A 23,826-nucleotide genomic window follows, 5' to 3' on the forward strand; every position below is an offset into this window, starting at 1 on the left:
ATAAATAGCCTAGCAAATTCTCCAATTCTACCATTTGTGATTTGCCAGGGTATCTTCTAAAAAAGCAGATTCTGATTCAGTAGGTTGAATTTTGGTAAGAATAAGCTATTACATCTCCCCCCCACCTTCCCCCAACAACAACTAAACAGGAGGCACAATGTCTAGTGGGCCTCTTAGGATTTTGGAGGCAACATATCCCTCATTTGGGTGCTCTACTTCGACCTATTTAGCAAGTGACACAAAAGGCCGCCAATTTTGAGTGGGGCCCAGAACAAGAAAAGACTCAGCAACAGGTTCAGGCTGCCGTGCAAGCTGCTTTGCCCCTGGGACCATAGGATCCAGCTGACCCAATGGTGTGAGAGGGGTCAGTCGTGGATAGAGATGAAGTGTGGAGTCTTTGGCAGGCCCCTATTGGTGCATCACAGCATAGACCCTTGGGATTTTTGGAGTAAAGTCCTGTCATCCTCTGCAGACAACTACTCCACTTTTGAAAAACAGCTGTTGGCCTGTTACTGGGCCTTGGTGGAGACTGAACGCCTCACCATGGGTCACCGAGTCACCATGAGGCCTAAGCTGCCCATCGTGAATTGGGTATTGTCTGATCCCCAGAGTCATAAAGCTGGATGTGCACAGCAACACTCCATTGCTAAATAGACCTGGAGGTACAAGTAAGCTGCATGAAGAAGTTACCCAAATGCCCACAGTTTCCACTCTTGTCACACTACCTTCCTTCTCCCAGTCTGTACCTATGGCCTCCTGGGGAGTACCTTATGATAAGTTGACTGTGGAACAGAAAATTCGTACTCAGTTTGCTGATGGCTCTGCACGATATGCAGGTGCCACTCGTAAGTGGACAGCAGCAGCACTACAGCCCCTTTCTGGGATTTCCCTAAAGGACAGTGGTGAAGGGAAATCTTCCCAATGTGCAGAATTTTGAGCAGTACACCTGGCCGTTCAGTTTGCCCGGAAGGAGAAACAGCCAGATGTGAGATTGTATACTGATTCATGGTCTGTGGCTAATGGCTTGGCTGGATGGTCAGAGAATTGGAAGTGATATGATTGAAAATTTGGTGACAAGAAGGTGTGGGGAAGAGGTATACGGCTAGACCTCTCCGAATGGACCAAGAAAGTAAAGGTAATTGTATCTCACATGAACGCTCACCAAAGGGTTCTGAAGAGGAAGACGTTACAACCAAGTGGATGAGATGACACGCACTGTGGAGATTGTTTCCTCCTCTTTCCTCTACCACTCTTGTCATTGCCCAATGGGCACATGAACAAAATGGACATGGTGGCAGGGATGGAGATTATGCATGGTTGTAGCAACATGGACTTCCACTCATCTAGGCTGACTTGGCCACTGCCACTGCTGAGTGCCCCATTTGCCAGCAGCAGAAACCAACATTGAGTCCAAGATATGGGACCGTTCCTTGGGGAGATCAACCAGCAACCTGGTGGCAGGTTGGTTACATAGGACCACTTCCGTCATGGAGGGGACAGCGTTTTGTTCTTACAGGAACAGATACCTACTCTGGATATGGATTTGCCTTCCCTGCACGCAATGCTTCTGCCAAAACTACCATTTGTGGACTTACAGAATGCCTCATCCACCGGCATGGCATCCCACACAGCATTGCTTCAGATCAAGGAACTCACTTCACAGCAAATGCAGTGCAGCAGTGGGCCTATGCCCATGGAATCCACTGGTCATATCATATTCTTCCCTGGAGGCGGGGCACACATACACTCTGTTTGCTTCACATTCCTGATGACAGCCAGATGGAGCTACGCTGATGGAGCCAATGCCCTGGAGCTGGAGTAGCCCTGGAGAGACCCATGCCAGTGCTGAGATGCCTTCAATGCCACTGGATCCCCAAGATTTTCCACTCACTGGCCTGTTATCTAGCATTTGGCCACATTGCAAGGGTTCCGTGAGTCTGAAAAGGACTTTATACATTGGTATCGGATATATTGGCTAATATGGGACTTATGGACTTGATCTGTACTGCTCTGGGATGTTTTCTCAATATTCAATTGCTCTTGTATATAAAGCTTTTTCTTATATACCTATGAGTGCCTATGAATTGGTTTCTCTAGTCAACCCAGACTTACATACCCTAGATTCTGTATTTCTATCAGGTTTCCAGGTGATGCTGATTCCACTTTAAGTAGCAAGGCTCCTTAAGAAGAAGAAGATAGCCTTAGCAGGTGGTCAATCAGCTGTGTTGATGCTTGAAAGAAATGCTGAAAACACCTGAGCACAACTGTATTTAGATCAAGTTGAAGTTATTTTGTCAACCCAATGAGGGAGACCCCATGATGTAAGGAACCGAAAGACATCTGAGCAAGAGGGTGTTAACCAGTTGGTATTGAGTCCATTCCAACTCACGGTGGCCCCATGTGTGTCAGAGTAAAGCTGTACTCCACAGGGTTTTGAATAGCTGATATTTTAGAAGTCAATCACCAGGTCTTTCTTCTGAGGCACTTCTGAGTGGATGTGAACTTCTAAACCTTCAGTATGCAGTGGAATGCGCCTTGGTCAAAAAGGAGCAGTCACTCATGTCAATCAAGAAAGAGACATGCTTGGCTGTTTGTGGGGCTTGGATGGTGCTCAGGTGCTTTTGTCTGGACCAGATAGGATTCCAAATCAGTCTTGCTTTGTTTTTACTCCATCAAAGTCATACAGTGGCCTCATCTGACGCTGGCAGGTTGTGAAATTGCTCATGTTCAAGAAGAGGCTGCTAAGACTCAGCTAGTTTCCCAATGTCAGGAGCTGGGCCCTCACAGATTCCCAGTGGCAGTTCTTTTCCATGAAGAAGGTTGCTGTTGTCATTTATCTTCATGTTGGCCTCCAACGCATAGCAAACCCATGCACCATGGGATTGGACCTTTGTGATTCACAGGGTTTTCAATGGCTAATTGTTGGGAGTCGATCACCAGGACTTTCTTCTTAGTTTGGAAGAAACCTGTGAAATATCATGCCAACATTCCAGCTACCACTGACAGATTAAGTGCATTGGCCAGCAATCAAAGCTAGCTCTCTCTCATGGCAGCACAGAATGTTCCACTATTGAACCACAGCAGCTTTCCGATGAGAAAGGAGGAAACAATGATTTCTTGTGTGATTGTTGTGCATCAGGCACTGACTGGGCTAAAAATGCTTTGCTAACTGAATCTCAGTGAATACTACTGCCCTTTTCATATAAGGAGACAACTGCGGATCACACAGGTTAAGGGATTGGCTTGATGAGGCAGGACTGCATCTCAGTTCTGTCTGTTGATTCTTCCAAGTGCAGAATAGTCAGTCACTATCTCTTTTGAACTTGCTCCCAAAATTCAGACTGGTCACTGCTGCATCTCTTGACACATAAACTTAAACCCACATCTGTGTGAGCCACACATTGAAATAAAACTGACAAAAAATATTCTGATTATCTGGGTTACTTTCCCATTCCTAGATATGTACATGTGCCTGTCCAATGTCGATAAGGTGCTATAATTTCAACTTCATTTCTAGGTGCTGTCACTGGGTGGCACATGCAACTGAAATGTTATCTTTCCAGTATTATCACTGTGACTTTATTTAGTAATCAAAACGAACACTTCATGCTGGGAATATAGAACCGAAAGGGATTCAGTTCTACACCTACCCAGTCAGACAACATGCCACTCAGGCTGTTGCAAACACTTATTTTCTTTCAGGGGAATAGGAGGGTGGGGAACACCTTAACATGTCCTCATCTCAGTGATAAAAGAATTTCATTTCACAGATGTGATTGTACACATAAACAAGTCTGAAAATCATGTGGGGCACGAGGAACTCTGCTGGCAGTAGTGGTTACACGGAGTGCTAACCACAAGGTCAGCAGTTCGAAACCACCAGCCACACCTAGGGAGAGCTTTTTACTCCTGTCATGAGTGACAGTCTCAGATATGCCCAGGGGCAGTTTGAACATGTCCTATAGGGTCGCTGTGAGTTGGCATTGACTGGAGGGCAGTGAGTTTGGTTCGGTATTGGTTTGTGTGCAAGCAGTTACTCAAAATCAGAGAAGCTAATGCATAGTAATCAAGGGCTGGTCAAATACAGAAACATTTTCAAAATCACTGGTTGATGGATATTAACCAGTCTGATAGAAAACTACGCTAAACCTAATAAACCAACTCATACATTTGTCATATGCTATTTAATCAAAACAATTTGAGTCCAGATTTTCAGAGGAAGCGACACACAGTTCCTTCCAGAATATGAAACACTGGCATACTACGGGGAATGGTCTGGTGCCCTTGACTCTGAAAACTGGGTTGTCTAGTGTAGAAAATTGGGTCATGCCATCAAAATCACATAGGATTTCAGTAGAGTTATTTTTATGATTGAAGTCATTTATTTGACCAACATTTTCATCCATAAAAATGACAAGAAACATTCTTTGACTTCTGTTGTCACTTTTTTCGACTTTTCTCAATATTGTCTAACAGTAGGTATTTGAACTTCAGAGAGTCAAGGGAAAGACATTTAAAAAAAAAAAGAGGTTGAAGGAACAACAAAACAATACAATAAAATGTAAAACAAGATTTGAATCTACAGGAAGCTCCGAGGAGTAAACACACGGTGGAGAATCTCATATGCAGGGATTTGAACATATCCCAACACTACCGAACAAAAGACCAAATATGAACCTATTCAAAGAAAAGTATGTGTGGGTATGTATTCACAAACACCATACCTACATATAATACATTATATATGACATAAAATAAAATGTATTTGTGTATGCATATGTACATAGGCACAAAATTATGTCTAATAAACATATGATCTCTATGTATACATTAATAATGGTTATTTTTTGGTCATAGGAGATCAAGCGAGATTTTATATATATATATATAAAAAATCTCACACACAAAAGGGGACTTCAGAAAGCTCTTTGAAAAATTCCACTATTTTACATCAGATTTTTTTCATGAACTTTTTGAAGTCTCCTTAGTGGTTGTACATTGGACTGCTATCCACAAGGTCAGCAGTTTGAAACCACCAGCCGCTCTGCATGAGAAAGAGGAAGCTTTCTACTGTCATAAAGACTGTGTCTCAGAAACCCACAGGGGTAGTTTTACCCTGTCTTACAGAGTTGCTATGAGTCGGAATTAATTTGGTGGCAGTGATTTTGAGTTTGGTTTAGTGTATGTATGCGCACACAAGTACACACACACACACACACACACACACTCCTCTTTATTTTGGACACAGAGAGACCAGTCACTAGAAAAGGACATGCTTGGTAAAAAGAGGGTGATCAGAAAAGAGGAAGACCCTGTGGCAACATGGATCCACATAGTGGGTACAGCAATGGACCCAAACATAACGATGGTGCGGATGCTGCAGGACCCGGCAGCATTTTGTTTTGTTGTACACGGTGTCCCTGTGAGTCAGAACAGACTCAATGGTACCGAATTACAATAACAACATACCATCTACATTGTTAGTAGTTGGCTTTGCTTTCTAGAAAGCACATATATTATTATTATTATCTTAAAAGGCAAGAAACCTATTATATTTTAAGAATGAGATTTCCAGTTGCATCGACCTTGGCAAGCCCACACAGAGAGCTAAACTACTCTTTCTGTCTACTGAAATAAAGAGCTCCCGCACGTCCAGTAGGAAGAGTTGCGTGGTAAGAAACCAATAGACGGAAGGAGGAAACGTTCCTCCAAGTTCAAGTCCAGATCAGTTGCTTGCATTTGTGATGACGCTTGCTGTGGAAGTATATTATTCAGAACAAGTAAGATAAAAATTTCAAATAAAAAATCGACTTTAAAAATTGACACTAGTTCACTAGTTGACTTTCATTTCCCTTAACTGATAAACTCAACTGGCCCAATAATTTAGCACTTACTACTACTAGTAGTTATCATTTATGATGTAATAATATACCAGGTCCTTTTCTAACTTATACTTGCCAAAGCCCTGTATTGTCAATCCTGTGATGGTCCTAATTATGGACCCAGGTCCCTATTATGGACAAGTTGCAGATAAAAACTCTCAATGTGAAGTGCAGCAGAGAACACAGAAACTAAACGTCTGAAGAGTGGAAAAAGGTTTTGAACTCAGGGAATCACTGTGTGCTCTTAACTACTTAGCTACTGAATTCGGTTACTGATTTGCCAAATCCTGAACATAATCTAAAAATCGGAAGAAATCCAGGAGAAATATGGAGCTTTCCACTCCTGTAAAGAGTTATTATCTTGGAAACCCACAGGGTAGTTCTACCCTGTCCTATCGAGTTACCATGAATCGACATTGACCCAATGGCAGTATTTGGTTTGGTTTTGGTTTTGAAGATAATCAGCATAGAAAGGAATTTCCTTTGGTCTAAAAACCCAATACAAGCCCCTTAAAGTAACAGCACAAGTCTGTACAATAAATAACAAATACAGAAAAAAACCCATTGTGCAAAACGCAGCTAGTCCACTTTGGGCAGTGACATTACAATGTTGTATGTTGAGAGGAGAGCTTCTTTACACCCTGATAATGGTTGGGATTTAAGGCATTTAGCATTGAATCTATCTGTCAGTATCTGCTGCATAACAAAACTCCCCAAACTCAGTGGGTGTCCAACAACCTCCCAGTCCCAGGTCTTCAGTATGAGTGCAGATTGGCTGATCTTCGTTGGGCAACTGTCTCACACCAAAGATCTGGCTGCACTTGACTGGTGCCGCCTCATGTGTTCTGCTGCCTTGTGTGTTATTTCTGGAGCCCAGGCTCCAGAGGAATAGCAGAGCCCCAGGGGAATTCCTTCTCATGGTCATGGTGGAATTCCAAGAAATAGCCTGAAGTGCACAAGCACGGTTTAAGCCTTTACCCATGTCAGCTTTGCTAACATGCCATTGGTCAAGGTCAATCACATAGCTCAGCCCAACACATAAACAAACTCACTACCACCAAGTCAATTCTGACTCACAGTGATCCTATAAGGTAGAATTGCCCCTGTGGGTTTCTGAAACTCTAACTCTCAATGGGAGTAGAAAGCCTCATCTGTCTTCCTCCGAGCAGCTGGTAGATTTGAACTGCTGACCAACAAGTAACTCACTATGCCACTAGAGCTCCTCCAAGTTCAACACCAAGTAGAGGGGGAATCTATTGTCTCTAGTGGAAAGAAAAGGGAGTACACATTGGTAAACAGTCCACCATCCCAGTGATTAGTCCTTCACAGTAATTTAAGTACCACTTGCTGCTGTTCCCTTCAGCCACTTAGAAAGGCCGTGTTCTTTCCATTGATCAATTAAGAACCAGGCCATTCCCATGGTTATGAATGACAGGTCAGTGTTTTTGTTAGTAGTCAAATGAAAGGAAGGCTTTGGTCATTTAGAACTTAAGTAGAAGAGCCATTTGGAAGTTTGACTTTACCCAGGCGTGGGAACGATGTGCCCAGCTTTCACTCAAGGAATCAAACAGGTAGCCTTTGGGCAGGGGATGTGGAGGGTCCTGGGAGGCCCAGGAGTGTAGTAGGAGCTTACCTGGTGTTACTGAGCGAACGACCACTGGCTTTTCACTCCCTGCCACAAAACCGAATCCCAGCACTGGGTCCCTCCTCATCTCCACCTTCCGGGGAGCCGGAGGGATGATTTGGCAGCTCTCTAAGCGGGGGTCATCAAATGAGATGGCCTGTGTCATGTGGCTGTGGGAAAAACACATGGAGAAAAGAGGCATAAATGCATATACCGGGCATCATGTGGACCATCGCATTCTCTCTTGGGTAAAAACTTCTGTTCTCAGCCTGGTGGAGAAGCCAATAGTGGCGCTGCTTTCATGGCCTCCTTGGGCGATTTGCCTTTGCCCTGGCTGCTTCTGCTCTCTGAGTTGCTTGGCACACAGCTATTAGTATGGACCAAGCTCACCACTCTCTCAGGAGAGGGCAGTCCTGGCCACACATTTTAACATTGCAACCTGCTTTGACATACCCCTGACTTCCTTCGCCCTCCTCGACATCTTTCCCTCGTAGCATTCCTCACCTGCTAGCATGCTGTCGAACAGACTTATTTTCAGGTTGTTCTTCCCATTTCTTACTCCTCACAAGAATGTAAGTTCCATGATAACAAGAATGTTTGTGTTCTTCATGGATGGAACCCACGTTCCTAGACCAGCCTCTGCCACATCAGTAAATAATGAAGTTCATAAGCAGAGCAAAAGGCGTTTCCCTTGGGGAAACTGTCAAGTTGCAACTTACCTGCTGAGACAGGAAGTTTGAGAGGTAACAGCTAGGAGTTCAAGCTCCCTTTCCATTTCTGTGATTAGCGATCAGGTGGGTGCTAATACACATTCCTGTTCCAAAGACTTTGAGAATCGAGTTCTTGGTGTTTATTTTCGACATCAAGTACTAACTGAAAGGGTGGGGGCTTGAGTCCACCCTGAGGTGCCTGAAGAAGGGAGGTTTCGTGATCCACTTCTAAAAATTCATGGATTGAAAACGCTACAGCGAACAGTTGTACTGTGACACACACAGGGCCCATCATGTTAGAATCGACTCCTTGGCAACTGATTTTTAGAGGAACACTTTTTTCAAAAGCTTCAGTGAAGTTTTCTTTTCATTCACACCGGAACTGCGGAAGGCATCATCAACAATCCACACTTGTAACGTGTACAGCATTCAAAAATGTTCACAATGCTTTCGCAAGTATCTCCTTTGATCCATAAAGCCACGTTGAGACAGAGACACAGAACAGGGAACATTCTCTACACTCTCCAACTAGAGAAATCGAGTTACAAAGAGGAGCTTAGTGTTTTCCGGGGTCTGTGGCTGCTTTGCCAGCTCCAGGGATGCTAATGAAGACTCCCCACTCATGGTACCCAAGGCAGCCTGCTTTGCAGGGGAGTTCTTGGTTTGAATACTAAAGTCTCCTTAAAGTCACATAAGCCACGATCATTTCCATGATAGGGGCTTACTTCACTTTCCCCCCCTATCCTTAACTTTCTTCAATAAGTCAAAGAAAGTCAGGTTCAAATACCACGGAAGCTGCTATTCTGCCTTTCCATCTGGTCAACATGTTGTTTAAATGTAATAAAAGCAAGGCAGGGGAGGAGTCCCCCTGCTGCCCCTGTGTCATTTCTATGAGTGAAGGAAAATCATTGACAAACCCCCAGGATCTGTCCCACAGGCAGAGATCCCTGACGAGAGAAATAAAAGATCCAAATACCTTTTAAGCAGAAAGAAAAATGACTATTTGATTTCACTCCTTGTAGACGAGGAAAAAGGAACGGGCCTCTCATCTGTTGGAAGCCACGTGTTGACACTTTCCTCTGTTCAACTATTTTATCCTCAAAAGTCCCCTACAAGAGAGGGAGCTTTACTCTACACACACACACACACACCGCGTTCATTTTTCAATTTTTTTTTTACAAATGCCAGGAGAAGACAAAGAAAGGGGCCAAGGTCACATTCTTCTCAGGTGGAAGCCAGGTGTGATTCATACCTGCTCTGCTGATTCTAAGTGTAGTTCGCAAGGCACACTTGACAACGTGCCAAGTGTAAAATGATTAGGCTCTTCTAGGCATGGGGACCTTTCTGAGCAGCTGTCACAGATGAGGTCACCATGAGTCTCAGAGTTGACTCAATAGCCATGGGTAACATCCATTACAAATGTAATTTAAAACATCTGTAGCTTGATTATCCTCTTTCTACTGCATGAAAAAGTAGCAGGGGCTAATTTTTTAATCCATCAATGCATTCAATATCTACATTATTATTATTAATGCTTGACATTTATTGAACACGAATTCTGTGTTAAGTGTTGTTCTAAATGCTTTCCACAGCTTAGTTCATTTAATTCTCTAAAAAAAATCCATAATGAATTCATTTACTTAGCGAATGATTATTGAATGCCCACTGGGTTCTTGGACATACAGTAGTGAAAGACACGCACACGCACACGCACGCACACGTATGCACCATTCATTCTGGTGGTAAGAGCCAGAATAAATGAATTAATTAGTTTATTGACTTATAGTATACAGGTGATTTTCAGCACTAAGGATAAAAAGCAGAAGTAGGGAGGGAGACCGGGAGCTGCCAGACAAGGGTGATGGATGATAAGCATCCTTCAGGCAAGTGAAAAGGCCCTGAGGCATGCTGTACCTGGGAAAGCTCCCCTGAAATGGAGTACCAAAACAAATGTGTGTGGGGGGGTGGTGAGTGGGGGCTGGAGGCAGTGAGGAGAGGAGTGAAGAGGAGTGGGGCAGCAGTGCACTTGGAAAGGCCCTTGGAAAGACTCTGGCTTTTGCTCTGTGTGTAACAAAGAACCATGGGAAAGTTGCTAGGAGAGAAGTGATAGAATCCTGTTCTTTTGTGGGAGCAAACTGAAAAGACCCGGGTGGAAGCAGCGTGGTCCATTAAGGAGTTATGACACCAAGCCTAACAAAAGACCATTGTGGCTTGAATGGGAGTGAATATGGCAGAAATGGTCAAAGGCTATTGAGTTTCTAATATATTTGGAGGCCACTCTGACAGAGGAGGGTGGGAACGTTGCTCTGAGACCCCCTTCCTGCACACACCACGTGTCCCGAGTGAGGACGAAGCCATTGGTATGTTGCCAAATGCAAGTCCTGTGGCCTGTTTTTTTTTCTCCAAATTGAAGGAGGTAACACTCTTTGGCTGCACAGGAACACATACAAGAGGATTTCCAAATGTCTGCGGGGAAAAAGGAATGAACGTTAATGGGATTTTTCCACGAAGTTTTTGTAGCCTGGGGAGAGAGTGCACTCACAATCCAGTCTGGAGTGACACTTTCGAGCTGCCGCTGATTGCCTTGGTCTGAATGTTGGCCCTCCCCCTTCCTAGCCACGTCACTGCACAAACGGCTTCCTGACGCTGCCTCAGCACCCTCATCCGGGACATGGCAATAACAACCAAACTCATAAGACGTTGGTAGGGGACTGAGTGAGCAAAATGGCTGGCACATTAAAAGCATTAAAAAAAATCATTAGCTGTTATTTTTATCGTCCTGAAATAAAGCACGAGAAAGAAATAGGTTTTGGGCATTATGAACCTATTCAAATTTAAAATAGGGAAATAAAATCCGTAACATCTCCACAACCTGCAGCCCAACTCTCTCAGTGAAATGCCTTACACGTCCAGGCTGAGCTGTGAGGCCTTCAATTTGAAAGATCATCTCAGATGCAATGACACAGTAAACACAACTGCTCACCGAAATTGATGCACCCAAGGCAAAGTTGTAACAGAACACAGGAGGACCAAAGAAGGAAGAAGAATACTGAGACCGGCAAGTGACTCAATTGCTGTCCAAAAGTTTCCACAGCTGTGTTTTGTGACCACTGGGAATCCCTGGGCTTGGCTGCTAACCCAAAGGTTGGCAGTTCAAATCCTGCCAGCTGTTCCATGGGAGAAAGCTGTGATCCTTTGCTTCTGTAATGATTACAGCCTCAATAACCAACCCCCAGGGGCAGGTCTATCTTACAGTGTTGCTATGAGTCAGAATGAACTCAAAGGCACGTGTCTTTGAGTTTTGAGTGGCACAAATGAACAGTTACATGCTGGGCTACTTATGGAAAAGTTGGCAGTTTGAATTTAACCAGAGGCACCCTGAAAAAAAGGCCTGGCAATCCAAAAGTTGAAAGCCCTGGGTAGTATGCTTGGACCCTGACACCCTGAGGTGCCATGAGTCCAAGTCAACTCCTGGTAACTATTTTTAAGGGACCACTGCATACGGGACAAAGGAGTGAGGACGGAGGCCTGGAAAAACATTGTAACCTGAGCAAATCGCTGTGCCTACTGTGGCAGCTAAATCCAGTCAAGACTGAAAAACACAAACCCATTTCCATTGAGTCAGTTTGGACTCTTAGTGACCCTATAGGGCAGGGTAGAACTGCCCTTGTGAGTTTCCGGGACGGTGACTCTTTACAGGAGTAGAAAGCCCTGTCTCTCCCGAGGAGCAGCTGGTGGTCTCAAAATGCTGATCTTGCAGTTAGCAGCCCAACTCATAGCCACTACGCTACCAGAGCTCCTAGACTAGGTGGCAAAAATGAGAAGCACTAATTATATTTCAAGGGATGAGATAGAGGGGCAGGATGCTCTCATCTCAGGTGCCTCCATCCTCTGTGTCCTGGGAGCCAGAGGTGGGTCCAGCCCCCATCATTGTAGTTTCCCTACTCTCAGAAGTTCAGAAAACACAGAGCCAAATGTTGACTTTGTGATCACTACTGGTTCTAGTGTCTTCGATTTTGCTGATGTTTTCTTGAGGCTATGGGTTTTGCTTTTGTGTTGAGGATAACCTTCCAAAGGCATGTTCCTTTTCTTGCTTGACAGGCTGTGTTTTCAGCATAAATTATCTAAAAATAATCAACCTTTGTTATCTTTCCCAGTATGAACGGCTCCACCCTAAAATGTTGCCCATGAAACATTTTGTTCTTTGTAGTAAGGCAAGCACTTTGGGTCCCAGCATTTGGAAAAAAAATGTTTTAAATATAAAGATGCTTAACCCCCTATATAATGAGCTGAAAAAGCACCATCTTTTTACCTACTGAACACGCTTCAGTGAGTCCCGATGCTGAGACTAGAAGAATATAACGGATGAGCTACACAAACTTCCACCTCCTGCCCCCAACCTTCTCCCACCAACATGCAAAGAGAGACAGGGGATCTGACACCTGAAACTACTGAATACATTGAATGAGATGGAAATATATCCATCAAGATTGAAGGAACGATTTTCTTGTTTTTGACAGACTTCATTTCCTAAGGAATGATGGCAGTCTTGCTGCCAAGCTCTCCACAACAAGTATGTAGAGCTCTCCTTGAAGGCTTGGGGCATTTCTTTCTCAGTAGACTACCTCCAACGTACCACACAGAATTACGTCGACTAGTACAAAGCACTGTGTAAGGAGGTCTAGAATTGTTGCAGTTCTCAATGCACTCAGCAGACTCAGCAAGGTCGTTCTTGGAATATATCCTTTCCTTGGAGTGGAAAGGTCTAGAAGGAAGAACCAAGTTAAAGGCCATGACTTTTGGTGTGGAGATTTAAAAAGCTAAGACTGGAGTGAAGTGAAGCATAATATACACATATGTGCTCAGGTTCAACTGAGAAGGTCAATAGCAGTGTTTCTTTTCAGGGATGGCCAGCTGTGAGTGTCAAAATGATATGTTCTCCTCTTGGTTATGTCGTCATCTTGGTCTGTATTGTAGAGTGGGCTATTCTTCATTGATCCCTAGGATGCAATTCACTATCAGATGCTCTATTACTCTTTAATGTCTTCCTACTTTGCTAACACCCCATTAACCAAAGCATGCTACTTAGTTGAGTTCCAATATGACAAGTACAAAGTGCTTGGACATGTGCTCTTGCTCTTGCTTTCCTGATATTATTATAAGAAGAGTTTTCCCAGGAAGGAGAGTCAGTAATAAGAGGAAGGCATGGATTGTGTGACTGCTTTTCTCTATGAACAACTGCCTCCTTTGCCAGGAGACCAGAACGAGATGGTGCCCAGCTACCACTATTGTACATTTTGAAGAAAGATTCCACAGAAGAATCTTGATCAACAGGGGGGATAGCATAATAGAATTTTAAATTCGCATGAACTGGGGATAGACAAACCTCTGAAACTATTGCCCTGGGATCATCTTTAAACCTTAATCCAAATAGATCAACAATCTATAAAAGATCACTGTGACAACAGCAACTCCAAAGATTAGATAGGAACCTTAGGGGACAATGAGTAGATGTTAATGAGAGAGCAACTCCTAAGAAAAAGAGCGAGAAGGCCTATGCAACTTGAAGGTGACTTCCCTCCCATCGTGTGAAGCCAGAGGTGGTGAGACACAGCCTCCTTTCCTCTTTTCAAAGAGCCTACTATAAAAATGACCATTTTTAGAATAGTGTAGTATGGCAACAAATAGGGGGAAAGTATTCAACAATGGCATAGCACTTTGACAAAAACAAAACAAAAGAACAATTCCCGGATGAATTTAAAAATGCTCACCCTCTTAAACCAATTGCTTGCAAGCTTTAGAGTGCAAAGAAATAGAAGTGCTGTGGTTACTTTTGAAGCAAATATATTAAAGTACAGTAGAGGGGCTATGAAAATCATTTGTATTACCCAGGAGTTGGTGGTGTCAAGGAATGAAAGGAGTTTTCCCTTCTGGGTAAAGGTGATGATACAATAATGAGTGAGACTGTAACTTATTTTCCAAAAGAAAATAAGAGAACATAGCAAAACCAGGTGTTTGGAAACAATTCCACTGTTACGTGATTGTTTTATTGAAAATTATGTAAATATGTACCTAGAAAAACTGCAGTCTTTGAAAATTTAGAAATGAAATTTTAGCGCCTACTTAAAAATATTCCAAATGAAGCATTTCCATGGCTTGGGAACTAATTTTATTAAGCATAAGAACGTGCAACATCATCTATTTGATTTAGAAGAACAGTTGCTGGACATCAACGAAGATAGGAAATTTCAAGCTGATTTTCAACAAACTTCACATAGATGGGATTGAAAACTAGTCTATCATGAGCTAATCAGCATGGTAATGTCATCCTTTGGCCATTTGCCTCTACCTGTGTTGCTGGGGCTCCTTTTCCTTCTGTAACAACAATGATTAAAACCAAATGTAGAGGGAGCTGAACTTGCAACCAGGCCTTGACAAGTTCACTTGCTGAAGTGTTAAACTCAGTTGGTTAAAAATAATGAAGCGCCCTCCATCACTTTGCTGTCAATTGAAGTAGAAAGTAATTTTTAATGGAGCAGTAATAGCAAAATGTTCAGAAATCAGTAACATATACGTTTTGCTTTCATCTTATCTTATGTTGACATGTTGTAAACATTAACTTTAAAATCTCAGCAGCACTTTTTTTGAACCTCACTCACTGCCATGAAGTCAGTTCTGACTCACAGTGACCCTAGGGAACCGGGTAGACCTGTCCCTGTGGGGTTTTGTAACCACGTTTTTTTTTAATTTTCACAACTTGATTGAGCAGTAATTAATAAGAATTAAGTACACATATTTAAAAGTATACAATGGGATGTTTTGACACTTTTGCCCATGAAATCCTCTGCACAATCATGATAATATGTCCATTGTTCTCAAAATGTTTCTCTTCCCTTCCTCCCAGCCTCTCTATTCCTTCTTCTCAAGATTCTCTGATCTATTATCATTAATTAGTTTTCCTTGTCTAGATATTTATGTATTCTTTTTTTGGGGGGGGAGGTGTTAAAGGGTCTGGTTTCTTTCATTTAACAATTATTTTTGGATACACGCATGTTATTGCATGTGCCATTCAGTCATTTCGTTTTGTTGTTCATTGTGTGGCTACACCACACTCTTTTCATCTACTCACCTACTTATGGATATACTCATTGTTTTTTACTTCAAACCTCTTTATGGGAGCAAAAAGTCCTGTCTTTCTCCCGCAGAAAAACTGGTGGTTTAGAATGGCAGACCTCTAGATTACCAGCCCAAGACATAAGTATGATTAGATGTAAAATGAAAAAAATACATATTTTGGAGCATGTGTTCAAATCTAGTCTACTCATAGAAGAGCCAAAACAAAACAAAACAAACAGAAACGTAGAGATTTCTGTCTGGATCCAGAAGGAGGGTGGTGGTGGTCAGGAGTACAGTTCTCAACAGTCATGAGGGAAACATGACTTCCTTTCCTGGACAAGGCATCGCACACAGCCACCACCCACCCCTCGGGGGAGGCTTGCATGCTGCTGTGAAAACACGAGCCTCACGATTGTTTGATGGACAACTGATCGAGAATATGGCACAGGACTGGGCAGCAGTTCATTCCGTTGTGCCAGGGTTGGCATGAGCCGTAAACTGAGTTTAAGAGCCAAGCTAGCAGCAACATGATCCCGAGAGAGCCTGACTTCGGGTGTAAGTCTAAAGGGGGTGCTTCTCATGCTTTGATATGATGGACAGAATCAGTGATATTGCAGAGCTCACCATGGCTCTTGAAAAGACAAGCTTTCCCATCCAGAAACAATTGGTGACATTTCGAGAAACTTAAAAATGCTTTCTGAGGGCTGATGGGAAACAGGTGCATTTCTAGCCTGCTTGTCTAATCCTACCCAGCAAGTGAGAGGCCTAGGTTGGCATGACTACAGGGCAGACAGCTTGATGGCTCTCACATATGCTCTTGCTTTGAGTGCCAATTGATTGAACCCTTTGGGGATTAAAAATCCAGCCACTCCAGCGCTTCCAAAGCCATCACTGACCCCCGTTGCGTACAGAGCATGAAATATGACGTGGTTGGGCAGACTTTTTCTTCCTGATTGATTACCCTTCTGTTTTTATACTTGTAGGAAAATACCTTTTTGAACAGACTTGTGACCATGGGCAAAGACTTCCTCAAAAATATTCAAAACATCATTCCACGTCAAGAGCTTATCTCCATCAAATGAGATGCTTTCTGTAGGCTAGGGCAGAACCTGTGTGTGTTTGTGGTGGGAGGGGGAACTGTAGAAACAGAGGAGCCCAGTCCCATCCCTCAAACAATAAACAAACCCACTGCCATTGAGGTGATTCCAACTTATAGTGACCCTATGGGACAGAATAGAGATGATTCATAGGGTTCTGAAGTTGTAAATATTTATTTATTTTTATGAATCATTTTATATGGGGCTCATATAACTCTTATCACAATCCATCCATCCATCCGTTGTGTCAACCACATTTATACATTTGTTGCCATCATCATTCTCAAAACATTTTCTTTCTACTTGAGTCCTTGGCATCAGCTCATTTTCCCCCTCCCTCCCTGCCCCTCCTCCCTCAGAAACCCTTGATAATTTATAAATTTTTATTATTTTGTCATGTCTTGCACTGTCTGACGCTTCCCTTCACCCACTTTTCTGATGCCCATCCCCCAGGGAAGAGGTTATATGTAGATCCTTGTGATCGGTTCCCCCTTTCTAACCCACATTTCCTCAACCCTCCCAGTATCACCATTTGCACCACTGGTCCTAAGGGGTTCATCTGTCCTGGATTCCCTGTGTTTCCAGCTCTTATCTGTACCAGTGCACATGCTCTGGTCTAGCCGGATTTGTAAGGTAGAATTTGGATCATGACAGTGGGAGTGGGTGGGCAGGAAGCATTAAAGAACTAGAGGAAAGTTGTATGCTTCATCGTTGCTACACTACACCCTGACTGGCTTGTCTCCTCCCCGCGACCCTTCTGTAAGGGGAGTTGTGAATCTTCATGAAAGCAGTCAAATCAATCTGTCACAGAAGGCTTGAACCACCAACTTAAGCTTAGCAGCCCAGTGCTGAACCCAGGGTGCTACCAGGGCTCCTTGCCATCCCAGAGAGTTATGGTATGCCTCCATGATTATATGTATTTTTGAAAAGGTTTATTTAATACCATTTTATCTTTGAAATGTAAAACTCTATAAACTAGAAGACAGTGTTACCAAAAATGCTGATCGATGAGGTTATTCTAAAACATGAAGAGATTTTCATACATGAGATATTTTTAGAGTACTGATTGGTCATTGTATAATCTTTGTATACATACATACATGCATAAAATCTCAAAAATAATTTGGTATTAAAGTCTTGTTTTGATGCCTACAAACTTCTTTTTTTGATTGAATAAATACCTTTTATTTTATTTTTTAAATTTTTTAAAAAATAATCATTTTATTAGGGCCTCATACAACTCATCACAATCTGTACATACGTCATGTGTCCAGCACTTTTGTACATATGTTGATTTCATCATTCTTACGACACCCACTTTCCACTTGAGCCCCTGGTGTCAGCTCATTTTTCCCCCTCCGTCCTCACTCCCCACTACCCCCAAACCTCTGATAATTTACAATTTATTATTATTTTATCAAATCTTACCCCATCCCACGTCTCTCTCGCCCACTTCTCCACTGTTCATCCCCCAGGGAGGAGGCCACATGTAGACTCTGTCCTCTGTTCCCCCTTTCTCCCTCTCCTTCCCTCCTGCCATCGCCACTCTCTCCACTGGTCCTGGGGGGTTCCTTTGTCCTGGGTTCACTGTATTTCCAGTTCCTATCTGTGGAAGTTAAATGGGGCTGGTGAGGAAATCACCAAAGCAAAGGTTGAAGTTAAAATCTTCGGTGTTAATGAGAAACTTGTGCATTCAAATGGATGGTATCACTCAGGTCCTGTGGTCATTACAGAATCTGGTGCCAACTTGAGACTATTAAGAGCGAAGGGGTACAGTTTAACCTGTCAATGAGGTCACTGCTGGAGGACCTCATTTGGAGGCACTACGGAGATAAATAGCTCACTGGAGGCAGGATACAGACATTTTCTTCTTTGACTCCCTGCGAGACATTCCTGTTGACAAGACACATAGAGCTATGCTAGAGGCCTAGAGCTGGAGAAGCCACGTGGAGACCCCTGCTAGCACTGAGATGCCGTTAATGCCACTGGATCCACAAAACTTTCCACCAACTCCCTTGTGATCTTCCTGACAAAACTTTCCACCAACTCCCCTGTGATCTTCCTGCATTTGGCGTCACTGCGTGTATTTCATGAGTCTGAAGAGGGCTTTATAGATTGGTATTGGTCATATGGGCTAATATCAGACTTATGGACTTGATCTGGATTGGACTGGGATGTTTTCTCAATATGCAACTACTCTTTATATAAAGCTCTTTCCCGTTTCTCCCAGAACCAGTCAGTCCTGTTGTTTTCTCCTCTGAATTGTTAATCCCTTTTGCATTTTTAAGCTTACCTCAGCAGACTATGTTGTGCTTGTGCTTTTGTGCTTACCTTACTTCACTTAGCATAATTTCCTCCAGTTATTCCCATGCAGCAATGTGTTTCATGAGTTCATCACTGCTTTTTAGGGATGCCTAGTACTCCACTGTATGTATGTATCACAGTTTTTAATCCATTCGTCTGTTGATGGAAATTTGGGTTGTTTCCAACTCCTTGCAATTGTGAACTGTGCCGTGATGAACATTGGAACACAGGTGTCTGGCCGTGGTTTGTTTCATGCCTCTTCTGGCTATATGCCCAGTATGGGGATTGCTAGGTCGCAGGGTAGCTTGATTTCCAACTGTTTTACATATCGCCCAATAAATTTCTATAGTGCCTGCACAGGTCCACCAGCAGTGGACAAAAGTTCCTATCTCACCACAGCCCCTCCAACACTTGTTACTTTCTGAGTTTTTGAATTGGGCTATCTTTGAAGGTTTTAGGTGGTATCTTATAGTTGTTTTAATTTGCATTTCTCTTATGGCTAATGATCAGGAACATTTTCTCATATGTTTATTGGCCATTCACATTTTTGCCCTTGTGAAACTTCTGTTCAGGTCTTTTGCCCACCTCATCAGTGGGCAATTAGTATTTTCTTTTGGGAATCGAGCAGAGTTCTGTAGAGTTTAGTAATAAGGCTGGTGTCTGATGTGTCATTGTTAAAGATGTTTTCCCAGTCCGTGGGCTCTCTTATTACTCTTTTGGTGAATTCTTTCAATGAACGCATGTGCCTTATCTTCAGTATATCCCACTTGTCAATTTGTGCCCCCTCTGTATTTGTGTTGTTCCCTGTTTCTGATAGCCTATGTATTCTCTGCGCCAAAGTTCTCAGGTTTGTCCCAATTCCCTTATTGATGGCCCTAATAGTTTGGGTTTTATCACAAGGTCTGTGATCCACCTTGAGCTTATTCTTGTACACTGGAGTGGAGGAGGCGGGGAAAAGGAAGTGAGTGTTAACAAGCCCAGAAACAAGGAACAACAAGTGATCTAAAATCAATGGAAAGGAGGGTGTAGGATGCCTAGTAGGGCTTGTTCAAGGGCAATGTAGCAGAAATAACTTACCAAACCCTGAATGAAGGCTGAACATGATAGTTGGACAATAGGAAAGTAAAAGGAAGTAGAGGAAAGAACCAGGAGGCAAGGACATTTATAGAGATCTAAATATAGGCATGTACACATGTAAATATATTTATATATGAGATAGGGAAATAGATCTATGTAAATATATTTTGTGGTTTAGTATTAAGTTAGCAGAAGGACATTGGGCCACTACTGAAGTACTCCCTCAATGCAAGAACACTTTTTTCTAATAACCAGACCTTCCATGATGCTCACCTTCCCAACATGATTGCCTAAGACAAAGCGGGTGCATAAACAAATGTGGTGAGGAAAGCTGATGGTGTCCGGCTATCAAAAGATGTAGCATCTGGGGTCTTAAAGACTTGAAGGTAAACAAGCGGCCATCTAGCTGAGAAGCAACAAAGCCCACATAGAAGAAGCACACCAGCCTGTGTGATCATAAGATGTCAATGGGACCAGGTATCAAGCATCAAAGATCCAGAACAAAAATCTTATCATTGTGACTGAGGGTGAGTGTGGTGTGGTGACCCAAAGCCCAACTGTAGACAATTGGACATCCTCTTACAGAAGGGTCACAAGGAAGAGATGAGCCAGTCAGGGTGCATTATAGCAATGACGAAACATACAAGTTTACTCTAGTTCTTCAATGCTCCCCCACCCCACTATCATAATCCCAATTCTACCTTACAAATCCAGAGCATGTACATGCGTACAGAGAAGAGCTGGAAACACAGTGAATCCAGGACAGATAAACCCCTGCTGACCAATATTGAGAATAGCCATACCAGGAGGGTAAAGGGAAGGTCGGGGAGAAAGGGGGAACCAATCGAAGGGAAACATTGGTAGTGTAAGACATGAAAAATAATAATAATTGATAAATTATCAAGGGTTCATGAGGGAGGAGGGGAAAATGAGGATCTGATACCAAGGGCTCAAGGAGAAAGCAAATGTTTTGAGAATGATGACGGCAACAAATGTACAAATGTGCTTGAGTTGTACGAACCCCCAATAAAATGACTTTTTAAAAGTTCTCTCTTGTACACATATGAGTGTCTATGAACTTTGTTTCTCTAGTCTACCCAGACTAACACATTAGTCTCTTCCCTCTGGCTTCCCACTGGCTTCAATGAATGTGAGGTTCCGGCAAGAGAGAACTAGGGTGGGTGAAGAGAAAAATCTCTCTCTTCAGTATTCAAAGTAGTTTGGGAAGGACAATATCCCCTCTGATCACTGTTCCTGTCACGATGGCCCTCTTCTATAATCCAAGGCTTTCCCAGCTCCTCATGGTTTCCTTCCCTGCTCCTTGAGGCCCATTAGTGTTAAAGGCTCCTAGTTCCATGGGGACGCAGTCTGACTCATTAGTTTCCTTGTCTGTGTCCACATCAGTTTGCTTCCTGCCAGGCTTCTGAAGCATGCACCCTATCTGTCTTTCATCGAAAAACCTGGTAAAGTGCATGAAATGAGGGCTTCCCTTGGATGGCACTGAAGAGGAGTCTCTGTGTCTTGGCAGCCAGGGAAAAATGTAATTCCAGCCTCTTTTCTTATTCTTGGCAAGGAGCATTCAAAGCAGCATCCGTTATTTTATTAATATTTATTTATAATATAGCAGTTGTACTTACATCTATGCCGACAGTGCTCAGAAAAATAATCAACACCAAAACTGATTCAATAAGTAATTATTATGGAGTGAAACAAATTTCCCATCTCAAAACCTTTCAATACAACTAAGGTTTGGGGTTCATACAAGGGCCACTATGGAATCCATTTCCATGTACCGGATTTAAGTAACATGAAGTCTCTTTTATCTCAACTGGGGTAGCCTAATTTTTTTGTTTCTGCATCCAAATTCGCTCATTAGATTTTTAACTTTTGTCAAAATTACCCCCAGTATCCAACTGAATAGCAATACGGTCAAGTGTACAAGCGAGAGCATGACTGAACTTGAGAGTTAGATGGGGGCGCTGGCTCACACCTTCAGGTTATAGAAACATTGAAAGGCACAGCTGAAGATGCCACCTACCATATTCTTTTAAGGTTGGTATAGTAAACGAGAAATGGACTTTTGGATTTGATTAAAATAAGTATCTTTTTATAATTGATGGCCTCTCAATGTAGCTAAGATTTATTCAACAACTATTTAATAGTCTTTCAATATGCCTTCCCTGGATGGTACAGCAAACCATTTGTACACAACAACCCCACCTAAAGGTCAGCAGCTGGAGCCAACCCAGCAGTATTATAGAAGCAAGGTCCAGAAATCGACTTCTGTAAAGATTACAGCCAAGAAAATCCTAGGGAGCAGCTCTGCACTGTAACCCAGGCTAGTGCCATGAATGGGAGCTGACTTGATGGCAATGTCTTTTTTGTTCTTTGTTTGCTTGTTTTCATTTGCCGGGACTCTGGTTTATGGCTGGGAGTAATGACCGACAAGCTCTGGGCCCTTAGGGAAATGTATGTTCTAGTCCAGGGCTCAGGAAAGCATATTCCAATTCCAATCCAAAGCCAAAGTGTGTGAGTAGAGTTTTACTGTAACACAGCCACTCCCCTTTGGGTAAGTACTATGACTACTTTCATTTTACAATGGTGGAGTTGAGTCGCTGCCACAGAAACCTGGGAGCCCACACAGTGGAAAATATTTACTATCTGGTCCTTTACAGAGGAAAAACAATGTTAGTCAACTCCTGATCTAGTAGAAGAGCTAAAGTAATAAAAATCAAACAAACAAAATATATGACATTGTCAAGGACCGGTGATTTCTATAAAGAAAAATGCAGGCGGAGAGAGAGTGAAAGAGAGCATGGCTTAGTTTAACAAGATGGGAGTTGAAGGCTCTGTAAGGGGGCACAATGGAAGTACGGGATTGAGCTGGGAGAAGAATCTGTGGGAAAAATAGCCCAAGCAGAGGGAACATATGTGGACAAGCCTTGAAGAAAGAGCCTCCAGGGCATTGTTTCAGTCATGCATTCATTTCTTTAGTCAAGATAATTTTAAGATGCCAACTTGCTGTGAGGCTCTCCTCAGTTCTGTGAATATAGTGACATACGTGTATTCCTCACTCATTAAGTAGCTTGTTATCCAACATTTCACATTTCAGACAACAGTAAAAAAAATCCACTACCTACTGTTTTGCATGTCGCCAATTTACGTATGGCAGTAAAAAATGCTGAGGTGCCAAACATGAGTAATCCTGGCAGTGATGGTTATGGTTATTCGTCAACTTGGTGGGCCCATGATTCTCAGTGGATTGACAGTTATCCAATGGTGCCATTTGGCAATGATTTAATGATGTTGCCAGATTTTGTGAACTTATGTGGTCAGATTTTTGTATAATGCCGATTTTTGCATAAGAACCTGGTCTCTGTAACCTAACCAGTTGGTGAGGAGTGAGTGTGTTCCATCCATTCCTTGACTTCAAATAAATACCTATCATCAAAGAACAAAAAATTATATCATTGTGAATGTGGGGGAGTGCGGAATGGAGACCCAAAGTCCATCTGTAGGCAACTGGACATCCCCTTACAGAAGGGTTGCAGGGAGGAGACAAGCCAGTCAGGGTGCAGTGTAGCAACGATAAAACATACAACTTTCCTCTGTTCTTTAATGCTTCCTCCAACCCCACCCCCACTATCATGATCCCAATTCTACCTTACAAAACCAGCTAGACCAGAGCATGTACACTGGTACAGATAAGAGCTGGAAACACAGGGAATCCAGGACACACAAACCCCTCAGGACCAATAATGAGAATAGCGATACCAGGAGGGTTAGGGGATGGTAGGGGAGAAAGAGCGAATCGATCACAAAGATCTACATATAACCCCCTCCCAAGGGGACAGACAACAGAAAAGTGGGTGAAGGGAGACATCAGACAGTGTAAGACATGAAAAAAAAATTATAAATTATCAAGGGTTTGTGAGGGAGAGAGGATGGGGGAAGGAGGGGGAAAATGCGGAGCTGATACCAAGGGCTCAAGTAGAAAGAAAATGTTTTGAGAATGA

At 42.9% G+C, this 23,826-nt stretch overlaps 1 protein-coding gene across 2 annotated transcripts in view; it reads right to left on the bottom strand.

The window, feature by feature from the left end:
- Positions 1–23,826, bottom strand: part of FRMPD4 (FERM and PDZ domain containing 4) — an 874,018-nt gene that overhangs the window by 120,046 nt on the left and 730,146 nt on the right. For both annotated transcript variants that reach the window (XM_045290765.1, XM_030885770.2), the window contains exon 3: positions 7,516–7,676. In XM_045290765.1, the coding sequence (XP_045146700.1) occupies positions 7,516–7,676 (161 nt within the window). The remainder of the gene's footprint in view (positions 1–7,515; positions 7,677–23,826) is intronic.

Source organism: Echinops telfairi, unplaced genomic scaffold (genome assembly GCF_000313985.2).
Source record: "Echinops telfairi isolate 266 unplaced genomic scaffold, ASM31398v2 ScPeMD7_53;HRSCAF=182, whole genome shotgun sequence".
NCBI classification, from domain to species: Eukaryota; Metazoa; Chordata; class Mammalia; order Afrosoricida; family Tenrecidae; genus Echinops; species Echinops telfairi.